The sequence below is a fragment of the Stegodyphus dumicola genome, chromosome 4, assembly GCF_044657685.1.
Source record: "Stegodyphus dumicola isolate Sdum_Otavi_A_Nest chromosome 4, ASM4465768v1".
NCBI lineage: Eukaryota > Metazoa > Arthropoda > Arachnida > Araneae > Eresidae > Stegodyphus > Stegodyphus dumicola.
In genome coordinates, this window is record NC_140771.1 from 117,995,324 (window position 1) to 118,007,827 (window position 12,504).

The 12,504-nt window shown below is 31.7% G+C and overlaps 1 protein-coding gene across 1 annotated transcript; it reads right to left on the minus strand.

The window, feature by feature from the left end:
* Positions 1–1,069: 1,069 nt before the first annotated feature.
* LOC146997656 (uncharacterized) lies at positions 1,070–4,307 on the minus strand. The gene is made up of 4 exons (XM_085815371.1): positions 3,877–4,307; positions 3,391–3,498; positions 2,695–2,882; positions 1,070–1,602 (listed from the first exon to the last, which is right to left on the minus strand). The coding sequence occupies exons 1-4, from the start codon at positions 3,969–3,971 to the stop codon at positions 1,070–1,072; spliced, it is 924 nt and encodes a 307-aa protein (XP_085671497.1). The 5' UTR covers positions 3,972–4,307.
* Between the last annotated feature and the right edge of the window lie 8,197 nt (positions 4,308–12,504).

A 12,504-nucleotide genomic window follows, 5' to 3' on the forward strand; every position in this document is an offset into this window, starting at 1 on the left:
ATACAAATGGTACATCTTCCAACAGAACTGGAATTAACTGCTGAACTGCTGATAGTGTTAATTTCCAGCCAAATATACTTGGGAAAGATATTTTTTTTCTGTTTGAAATTCAATGCCTTTGATGAAATCCATCTTTTCCTTCCAGGTTTTTAAGTGAATCGATGACTTGGTAACTCCTGCAAGAAAAGGATTAGAGTGCTTAAGTGTTCTACTGTTCAAACTGTCAAATAAATGTCAAACTGTCAAATAAAATATTTATGTTTGAACAGAAATCTGCTGTAAGACTAGCCGATGCGGGTAAGCCATTTAGTGCACTAAGGTAACACAGGCCTGAAGCCACAGAATGACTGAAGACCTGAGCTGCTAATTTTACACTCATAGCACTAAGGCAATCCACATTTACATGGCAGTCTGTTAATTTCGGAACACATCTGTGAGGCATTTTACGATCAAATTCCCACAAAGATACAATGTGGTTCCAACTAGCAATTTTGCCACCCTGAAATTTAACATCATACTTTCTAAAATTATTTCGCAAGCACTTCAAAAGGTGAGGCACATCAAAAAGTGTGAATACCTTTTTGTCTTGACATATAATATATGGTCTTTCTTCTGTGACTTTCATAAATTTTTTGTAACAAACTACATTGTTTGCACCACCATCACAAACAACAGCCACAGGTATCAAACCACAATCAAATAATTTTGATAGGGCTTCCATGACCAAAGTACACAACATAAAACATGGAGTAGTGTGAGAAGAAAAAAAATAGCCAATGACCTGTTTCCACTTTTTACACAGCCCACGGACCATAAAAACAAGACCATGAGTTGCATATTCGGGAAACATTTTTAGTTCAGTGTAGGAACCATAATTTTCAAATCCAACAATGTAATCACTTTTCTTATCATAAGATAAGCTTTGCTTTAAAGTGATTTCATCGAAGGATAAGATGCAATACCTGTCATGGATTTTCAGTTTGCTAGCAACTAATTTTATGGCATTGAGCACAGCAACTGAAAATCCAGGTTCCATTTTTATACCAGATACAGCTTTCAATAATGTAGGCTAGCTGGGCAAATGCAAAAAAGCCTTCAGTGTATTATATGATTTTGGACTACTAAGATAGATCTGAAGGCACAAATTTTTATCCATCAGTGACCATCTTCGTCCGTATTTTGACACATTTGATGCTTTTATTTGTGATTTTATAAAAGTGAAAACTGCAGAACTAACTAATGAGCTAATCAGCTGGAGTGCCTTTTCGACTCCAGCTTTGTTTGCTTTCCTTTTTGCTGAATGTTTTCGTTTTAAATATGCCAGCTTATGACTTAACTGCCTTATTTTTAAAGATTTTGGTGTTAAATTTTTGTTGCATTTTAATCTTTTTGGTGTCTCGGTGATATTATTTAGTTCTAGGGAGTGCTGGTGTGAACCAAGTTCTAGAGAGCCAGAATCTGTTTGTGAAGTGCCAGAATCTGTTTCTGCCAAAGGACTTGAATTATCATCGATATTGATTGCATGCTGCTGCAATTTCGAGCACAACTTCATAGACAGCTGATGAACATTTACAACTCTGTCGTTTCTGGACAGCTCATCAGCTAGGAAGGAAAAAGAAAATTTATATATATATAACAAGACTAATGCATAATAATTCATAATATAATCATTATCAATTAATTATTTTATGAATATTTCATCTCTAAACAAATAAATATTTAACTAACCTTTAACACGGTTTGACATTTAGTTTTAAGAAAAGAAGTTTTGGTTAATCTTCGGATTATGGTAACTTGGCGATTTTTTGGCGAACAACCCTGCTAGTTTTTTTTTTTTTTTTTTGGACGCCATTTTGTTTTGACAAAGTAAAGGTTTTTTTTTTTTTTTTTTTCTTTTTTTTTACTACTCAACATTTTTTTCCAACAATTTGCTAGCCGAATTACGCTTATGCTAGAACTTTTATGGAACAAAAGTGCTTAATCATCACGAAGATTAGGTGCGAAATTGGGAGAAAGTGCAGAATCGCCCACTGCTTGCAGCGTTAAGAATTGCACATACATGGTATCATCCATGTATACGTCGATCTATTTTGACTTAAAAAAACATCCCAGAATTGCACAAAAATGGCATTGCGTACACTCTTGACTTTATCCATTTACACTGCTAAAGTCCTAGCTAGTAAACTTTATCGCTTTACCAAAATGTCGCCAAACTACCAGTTACCATATTCCAAAGATTAGCCGAAATTTTAATTTTATTTTTAATTATTGTTAATTTCATTTATCCTGAGTTTGTAAATCTGATTCAAAGCCTAAAATTATACTTTGCGTAAATATATTCTGCTATATCATATTCTAAGAACATTCTGCTATATCCATAAAGGATTTACTAAGGAAAATTTAATGGATTTTAAAAAAGGGTTACTTTACATTCTCTCATACCAAAATTGACTATGTAAGAAACAGCAGAAGAGTCCTTTCATAATAAATAAGTTATATTATTTATGTAAACAAATGAAATTTCTGTGGGAGATTAAACTAAATTATCCTTCAGAAAAAGATTTATCACTCTTTTTAAAGACAGCAGACTACTCTCTTTCTAAGATAACATAGTAAGTTGTTGATCAGTACAATATATAAGAGGTTAAATTTTTAAAAATTTTTTAAATATATAAACTTGAAATTAATGCATACCTGTTTCACCAAATTTTGTTGGTTTAGCACTCGAATGCAAAAAATGCTTCTTAGTTGTGGAATATGCATTGTCTTCAAAATGTGCGGAACAAAGACGACTTCGATATAAAAGAGAAGGTGGCTTCTTTAATATTTCCTTGTCACGTCCAATCAAGTAAATTCTACATGCTTCAAGCCATTGTGCTGATCTATTAAAGTTAAAACAACATGAAATTTACACCTACTTTACACAGGGAACACTAGTTTTAAGCATTCATTTAAAATGTAACTTATTACTGTGCAAAACAAATACATATTTTAGTTTTTCCAGAAATTTGACATGTAGATAACATTTAAGTACTAATTTATGTACAAAAAAATTAATATTTATGCATTTTACTCAAACTAATGTTAAATTTTTAAGCATTCTGCTTAGGAAAAAATTCATTTTACCTGATGCATATATTCAACTAATGCTTCTACGATTTTGTAATATTTACATAAATATTTTATTACTATTGTATATATAATTAGGCTAAACAGATAAGGTAACATTGAATATCACACAAAGTATGTTAATGAATATAACGTTTTCATTTGAAAAGGAATAATTTTTTTAAATAACAGAAAGTTAAAAAAATTTCTTCATCTGTCATACTGTACTTATTTTCATGCATTTTAAATACTTATAACTTAAAATAAAAATAAAATTTTTACCTCTCTGGATTTTTAGGAAACCGAAAGAATTTTCTTTCAGGAAAATACCAAGAATTGGCATTACACACCACAGAACGCACATAAGCCTTTGGTGAAGGATCATTTAACCTAAATGAATTATTATTATAAAGATTTAAATCACATCAGTACAGAATATATAAAAATTGAATATAAAAATAAAATATGGATATTTAATAATTAATTTACAGAATACATTTAAGTTACAAGGTTGAAATAAAATAAAAAAGAGCCAATGAATATCATGACACCAGAATTATGCAGCTAATTTACTTTAATAATTTTATTTTTAAAACTGGAAAAATTATTAAAAAATTAATTTAAAAAATAATTAAAAATTGGGATAATATTGCAGTTCTTAGTAGCAAAAAAATGCTATCTGTGAATAGTTTATTATAAAGATTCTTTGATTATAAATAATGCTCAATGTATAGAATTAGAAAATATCATGAACTAAAAAATTGATACCTGGTTAAACGAAAATAGAAGTTGCAATATACATTACATATAACTGCAGGAAAGATCGGATATGAAGAACTGAAATAATTTTCATTAGCAATCATAGTAAATCATCCATGATTGCTTGATTTTATCCTCGCAATTATATACAAATATACTAATTTGCGTAAAAAGCTTTGATAGAGATTTTTCGAAATACTTCTGATTTCTTTAACAGTAGGAATTATAATTTTTCAATAAAATGTTCCAATGAAACTTTTAACTTTTTTAATGCCAACTTAATTAATAATTGTTCATTACATGATATTTGATTACCATCCCAAGTTATGGAATGGATTTGAACATAACTCTGGTAATTAAAAAATAATTCTACTATGAAAAGGTATAAGAATTAAATATTTTGGTAAAAGCGCAGAATAGGCTGCATCAAGTTCAGTATGAGGAGCTGGGTGACGTCATTAAATGGGTGGGACTAAGCTTATGACGTCACAATGTAGTCTCGCATTTACACTACGTGTACTTTCTATTTTCTCTTAAAAATAACAATAATAAATTGTTTATTATTGTAAATTAATATCAAATTCTTTACTTTTAATTTACATTTATAACATTTAAGTTTAGGCGTTACTGATAATAAGTATAATAAATCGTTTATAAAATTACCATGATACAGTGAGCGAATTCTAGGAAGTGTCTACCCGTACGACGTCGGACGGCTAGCTCAAACATGGTAAAAATTCTAAACGTACGACTGGTTGCGCAGAGACCATCTGCGCATGAACATGCCTCCAATGTGCCATGCAATCGAGCGCCATTTTGTTCTCGAACGTGGTGGGATGTTGTTTGTAGTGGTGAGTATACAAGTGTTATCTATTGTTCCAAATTTTAAGTTGAAATTCAAATAAATTAAAATTCTAATGCTTTTTACACTTAAATGAATAGTATTTTTTAAATTTAATTGTCTTTTTGATTAATTTTAATCATTATTTTTTTTCTTGCACAGACCGCAATTATAGGCATAATTCGTTTTCTGCTGAATGTATAGGTAAGAATTATTTTTGATTTTGTAAATATTTAATTAACTTTGAATACAAAATTATTTATGAATTGTATATAGTTTATTGGTTTGTGTGTGCAGTTAAAAGGAAGAAAAAAATTCGTGTCGTTTATGTACTTATTCACCCATTTTTCTTTAAATACTGCGAAATGTAATATATTCTTGTATTTCTGTGTTCTTTTGAACAAATATACTCATTTTTTCATGTTCTCTTTGATATCGTATTAATAGTAATGTTAAATATCTGGCTGAGCAAATATTTTGGTTATCTGCGCTCAACTTTCCAGACGTTATTGGAAATCAGCTTTAATAATGCATCTAGTTGAACATGCTTAGCCAGAAACATTAACATATTAACTTCAGCCGAGCTAGAGCGTGTAATATTAATACCAAAAGCCTAACATTCTATGTACACTTATTGTAAGCAATTCTAGTATTATTCTGTTATTTGTAGCGAAATTAAAAATTGCAGCAAGAAGCAGTAGCTTTTGCTGTGATGGTTGTTTTGTTATTCAGCCCAGTTAATGTTCTCTTGCCTGTATGCAGCGTGGTGTGGGTGTGATGTGACTATTCTCATTCTTGATTGTAAGGTAAAATTAAAATTTATAATCCATTATTTGCTTAAATGAATAGGTTTTCAATTGTAATTATTTATGTTAATTCATTTTTTTAAAGCAAACTGGTAAATGCGATCTTTTCCCCTGAATTTCTGCATGTATAGGTTAGTAAAAACTACATTTGTAATTATTTAATTTCGGTACAAAATGTGTATTAAATGTATATAATTTGTGTGTATTATTAAATTTCAAAATGTAGTTGCAGATTAAATAATTACATGGTTCTGCTCGATTCAGGATAAGAAATGAATATGGTGTACTTCAAAGGTATTCTTTCAATGCTGTGCGCATAACTCTGTTTTCTTATTCAACCGTAATTGTATGGTGTGGCAGTGATATTGATGTGCCTTTTGTTGTTGTTGTTGCTTATGTACTTATTTATACAAATTTCTTATTACATTCTGTGAACAAATTTATAATTTTGTTGTTGTTATTGGATGAGCATTGGTGCTAAATGTCTAGCTGAACAAATTAATATTTTTCTTAATATCAGCAAATATTTCAGTTATGTGTTCATTTGGCAGCATTTACTGCAAACCAGTTTTAATGTTGCTTCTACTTAACCAGAAACATTAACATCGAAGTTGAGCCAAAGTATGTTTTGCCAAGAAGCTAATGTGTGCTATTTTTTATGAGATTCTGGCCATGTCTAACCATATGCTTTTGCAGTGCCTTTCTTATTTTTTTGTCTGCCATGGTCCATATGATTTGTTTTTAGGATTACAGTATTTTTAAATTGTTAAACTTGTACTCATCTTCAAACATGTCTTTTCACAACAGCAATATAATAAAACTAGATATTACGGTCCAGATTGGCGAGTTTTAAAAAAATTGCCAAGTCGCCAAATCGGTTGTTTTCATGTGTTTTAGAAAATCGCTAACTCATCGCCGGTTACAAATTTGAATTAATTTTGTAAACATGCAAAAATATCTAGAACAGGACTTTAAGGAAAACAATGAAAAATCACCGACTGCTTGGTGCGTTTTTAAGAATTACACATCCTCGGTATCCATGTACACATCGACCAATTTTTTACTTGAAGAAACATCTTAGAATTGCACAACTGTAGAGTCGTAGGCGAGAAGTTGAGTATGCAGCTAAAATCATAGAATGAATGTCAGTTTGTGTTTGCTTCACTGTGTTTCAACAGGTCTTGTGTTAAGTTGGCATTAAGGTAAAAAATTACAAGAAGAAAGGTTCAATGTAACCTTTGTATGTATTTATGGGATTTTGTCTTTGTAAGACAATGATTACCACATCAACAAATACATTTTAAACTATAGGAAAGCTCGTTCTAATTAATTTATTGAAAAAAGTGGAAAATGAGGGAAATATTTTTAATAAATTTCAGCACTGTAAAGTGGGGTGGAAATATAGTAGTAATCCATCATTGGCAGGTCTTCGATAAAGCAACATGCATCATAATAATCATCTTTATGACTAAAGGTAAGAATCAGCCACAGTGCAAAAAAAAAAAAAAATCCCTATTCTGATTTGACATTCAAAGTTAAAATATGCATCAGATGATTGTATAGTTCATTAATGCCATATATTTTGTTAATTTCACAAAACTGGATCAAATTATTTCGTAACAGTAGTATATAAATTTCATAAAGTTGCCAGCTGGAATGTCCTCTGGAGCAGGATTTTAAATTTTCTTTTCTGTTTCAAGGGCAAACTTGCTAGCAAATTCCAATCTGTGTAATTATGGCATATATTAACCCATTAAATGCTGTGGTGCTCATTTGGTTATTATAACCAGTCAAAAGTCTTTAATTTGGACTCTTCAGCGATTTCGGATTATCGGTTTTTTTTGTATTATAGCTCATCAGTTTAAATCTTTTAAGATGGCATGCAGAAATTATAAAATTAAAAATATGAAATAAAGAGCAATTATGATCTAAAGGGTATCAAAATTTACAAAAAAAAAAGTTTAATATTTATTTGTTTACTTTAATAAACTTTTCTTTCAACGTGCGCATGTGTAAAGCATACATTACACATGGTTGAAATTAGAAAATTGCAACCAGAAAACTATTTCATGTGTGTTTGTGATATTTATAATGATGAATTTGATTTAAATCATATCAAATACGGAGTACATCGAGATGAAATACTGCATTTAGTGAGGAATTATAAGCCAAATAAAATAAAAACATCTGCCCTGAAGATGAGGATAGTGCTGACAGATCAACTTCCAGTTCATTGTGCGCTGCAACGTACCCCCTCCTCTCCCGCAGAGCAGCGCGAAATTGATAAACGGATTTCGGAATGGTTAGAGAAACAAATCACCTCTCTGTCACTTTCTTCATGCCTTTAACCATTTTTTGCAGCAATTCCACTTTTTGTTTCATGGACATCAAAACATGCTTTCGCTTGTAAATCCTTTGATATCTCCACAATCGGAAACTCTTTTTGACATAATCGAAAGTTCAAGCTTACTTTTTATAAAATTGCTCTAACAGTCTGCAAAAAATAATAAGCCGGATCCAATTAGAAGAATAAGGAACAACGCGATCTGCAACATTAACTGAAATAGATAATTTTAGCTTAGCTTATACCGTCCATTATACATTAAACGCATATGCGCATGCGTTTAAGCATGTGCAGAAAGTTTGTAGCTTTGAGGTCCGGATTATAGATCATTCCAGATTAAAGACTTTTGACTGTACTTTAAGCCACCTAGTAACACCATCTAGCTATCTCGGAGGGGAAAAAAGGCAACATTCAACTCATCCACTGAATGTCATTTGTAGAAAACCTAAAGTGATCACTACCTATACGCTCTTATGCTGAGCTCATGTTCATTTCCACATTCCACTCTCCTCTTATCACAAAAGTGAAACGTGTGTTTTGAAAACGGATTAGACATAGTGGATTGAGGCTAATTTTGGTCATTGTGATTTTACTATATTATTAGTGAGTGTTGATTAAAGCGGTTATTTACTTCTATCAACAGTCCCTGCTAGACGGGACTTTCCTGAGAAACAAGTTTTTGGTAGCACTGGTTTAAATGGGAGGATTCTTAGAAAAAAAAGAATCCCACCTAGCTACAGAAACAATGTAGCGGCTATGTGATATTTCTTCAAACCTCGCCAAAAATGTTTCAGCTGAAATTCTGTCCAGGGTAGAAATGAACCAATCAGATGAAAGTTCTGCTTCTGAAGGATCACGTGGTCCCAATCTGAGCGATAATCAATTATTGTTTGGCGTTGTCTTTGTAGTAAGTGAAAATGGTAACCTAGCTACACGGGTTTTCTGGAAATGTGCGGGTTCTGAGAATTGCCCCTTTCGTCATCCAGTTCAGCGATAATGTAATTTTAAAAATTAGATAATGCTTTTTTTTTTTTTTTTTTGGTCAGTGTAATTTGTATAGATGATGGACACAAATTCATAAAGCCGCATTTGGAGATTACAGTTGATACTGAGTAGAATTTCAACAAGCATTTTATGATTGCATTGTACAAGAAAAGGCTTGAGAAAAGCTTTGAAAGAATTTAAAGATAATATGGGATTCCCAGAACCTCTGTAATTCTGCCTTTGAAGATGATGGCAATGATTTTATAAACGTGGAGCTTCCTCTACAGCAGGTTGATGGAGTTTTCTGATGATGGACTAGAGGCAGAATGAGGCATTGCTAGGAGTGACAAGTGTTATTTAAGATTCTGTGCTTAGCAATGAATCATTATGGGCATTTCAATAGAGATTAAAAATTGTCTTCAGTTAGTCATTTATCTTCAGTAACATACGAGAGGATGCTGTAGACACACTAATGTTTGTGAAAAATGCAACACCGTAAAGGAATTGTCGGAAATGAATGAAATTTATTCCGCATATTACCGATAGTGATACAAGTAAACGATCACATTTAAAAAAAAAAAAAAAAAACGAAAGTTGGAAAATCAGTACTTTGGGTTTCTGTCATGCTGAGCGAGAGCCTGTACACATCGTGGCATTGAATCGTATAGGTTCTGAATGTAATCCTGGGGAATGGCTTTGACTTGATGTGAAAGTTCAGTTTCAGTGTGTGGCCCACTAGTTGTACGTGTGAGTCGCTGCCCGATGAAATCCTAGGCATGCTGATTGAGCAACATATCTGGGGAAGATGCAAAACCTGTTGTACCTTAAAGAAGGCTTGTGCACGGGCATTTTTTTCCCCTAAAATATAGTGCCTGGAATGCATCAAATAATGCATACTCTGTCATCATTATACTCCAGATTGTAGCAAGATTTGTTGGAGAAAGCAACTTGTTGCCACAGAGCACGCCACGCACTGAGTTGCAGTGCTCACTGAAGTCGGAGGCATATGTTACTCAGCGACAGGGCAATCCTGCGTAGAGGAACCCTTGCATGCAGTTCATGTTGCAGCAGACAGCGACGAACACTTGTAACCGTGCTCCAATATTGTACTAACATACGAGAGGATGCTCTACAATCCATCACAGCCATGCAGATGAGGTGTTTGTCATCCTGTGCTGTTGTGTGCCCCATTGCCAGGATTTCACCTTGTTTGGTTCTCGCTGTCCATTTCTTCCAAACATGCATCACTGTTGTGGCATTGTGCTGCGTGCGGGCTGTGATTGTTTGATATGAAAGTCCACCCTCTTGCATACAGACGATGTGGCCTCGTTCAAACTTGTTGGTATGGCATCCTCTGCTGTTGACGAGGCATACTGAGCACAAATTAAATGTTCACTGCAGACGGAGGATGATAAACAGATTTCATCACAACTTTACAGTCCTTTACAACTGCTAGTTCTCGTTTCATGCGTGTATAATCCCTTTGTAATTCTAATCATTTGTATGTCTTAACTCACATTACATTTCATGTAAGTTTGGTTCAAAGTGCATAATTCCTTCATGGTTGTGATTTTCACAAACATTAGTGTATATTAGGTAGTCCTAACTAAAAAAGCATCTTGAAATAAAAGTATGCAGTTGTCCAGATCAAATGTTTATTTTACAGAAAAATATAAACAGCTAATGCATACATGCATTGTTTTTATAGGATTCTGATCATACCTGAATAATAATTTTTCACTAAGTTGTATTTTACAATAATTCTTTCAAATAAGTAACAGTTACTTATCCATTATTTTAATTAAAAGAATTTTGTATATATTTTTGTTCTTATCAACTAATGAAAGGGATGTATATGTATTAATTTTATAAAATTCATGTGAATGTATGCAAATAAATTGTTTATAAATGTCACATAAGTTTATACCTCCTTAAACCACTTTCATGTGAAACAGAAGCCTTATTCATAACAATATAATTAAACATACCAAGGTATAATTTTATTAAGACCCTGAGTTACATCAGTATGAACTTATGATGGAACTATTGGAACAATACTCATCATGAGTTGAGGATTACTTATAATTTGTCAGTAGGCATGTATGAAAATGGGTTTTGTAATTAATATTGAATGTATAACTTTTTCTTTTCATATAAATACAGAAGGATATCATGTCTTCAGATAATGTATTACAAGAGGCTGTTGTGTGCCAGTGGACAAGCTGGTGAGAAGCTGAACACTAATAGCTTGAATCCTGGTGAATGGACTGCCTGCATAAGCATCGTCATGATTTTTCCACGTGTAATATGAATGCAAGCCAGTTTGCCTTAAAGCATTCCTTCTTGGAAAATATCTTCTAATGTTTCATCACAAAAATCAGCCAAAAACTGTTTCTCATGATTTGAAAAATACGTATAAAGGAAGTCAAATTTAATTGATAAATTGTGCATGCTGAGATTGTATACTATATCATATACATTTTTTTAATATATTTTCTGTATCTCTAATGTTGAGAATTTTGATGTTTTAATTTAACCCTGAATAAAATGTTAAGTACTATAAGCAAAGTAAGCAGTTTTGTATTTGATGTCAGAACAATAATTTTTTTATTTTATACTTGTATATTTTTGCTTATGATTGGAATTTTAGTACAAATTATTTTGGCATGATGTGGCCTGTTCTCATTTAAAATGCATTTTGTATTTTTTTTTTTCTTCTGTTATTTGCATTATAATAGTTTGGCCATAACAACTATGGATGCTAAATCAACATGTATGGGAATAACTGTATTAAATTTTGAGAAAACCTTTAGGTGTCATTTATTATAAAGGTTGAGATGATTGTTTTTATAAATTCATTCATTCTTATCTATTTAAGAATTATCATTTAACATAAAAATATGAAAAAGAATAATATATTATAATACTAAATAAAATATACTTTTATATATATATATATCCAAGCTCACTATATGCGCACTCAAAGAGATACATTTCTTTTTTGTGATGTATGTGATGATAATTTACTGTTAAGTATCTTAAGTTGTTCATAAATAGTGCTCATTTTTCATAATGCACCAAACAAACCTCACATAATTAATTTAATAAAATATTATTGCAGAGACATATTTTTGAAACTGACATTAGTCCTCTATCCGTCCGTCCCATAGGGATAACTATGGGGCAGATTCCTACTGTCATCTACAATATGCCCAAGCCCTTTCCCAATGACAGTTGCTTCTCAATACCCGTATTTTACAATTAAATTCATGAACCTGATCTGGCTTAGTTTCATATCAGGGGAATTAAAAAAGCAAACTAATTCATTACTTAAAACCATTTTTCTCCAACTAGCTGGATGATTATGTGATTGGTGTGCATGGATGGTAATGTGAAAGGATATGATTAGATTTCTTCTAGGTCATAACAGTTTTTAATAATGAAAAGCTCTTGTTCTTTTTTCTTTAAATTCTTGTTTTTTTTTTTTTTATATCAATGCACACTTTTTTAAAAGCAAACTGAATTAACTGGATGATCACTACAAGTTTCTTGACATATTTAAAAGTAAAATATTGTATCTACATTCATTTTGAATAAATTGTTATTACTATAGTCTGCAATCATTGAGTTCATTTTAAGATTATTTGTCCTTTTTTTGTTTG

Coding starts and splice junctions, on each gene's coding strand:
- LOC146997656 (XM_085815371.1), bottom strand. CDS start 3,971: ATGATTGCTAATGAAAATTATTTCAGTTCTTCATATCCGATCTTTCCT. Junction 2,883..3,390: donor TTTCCTAAAAATCCAGAGAG/GTAAAAATTTTA, acceptor TAACTTTAATAG/ATCAGCACAATGGCTTGAAG. Junction 1,603..2,694: donor AACAAAATTTGGTGAAACAG/GTATGCATTAAT, acceptor TTTCCTTCCTAG/CTGATGAGCTGTCCAGAAAC.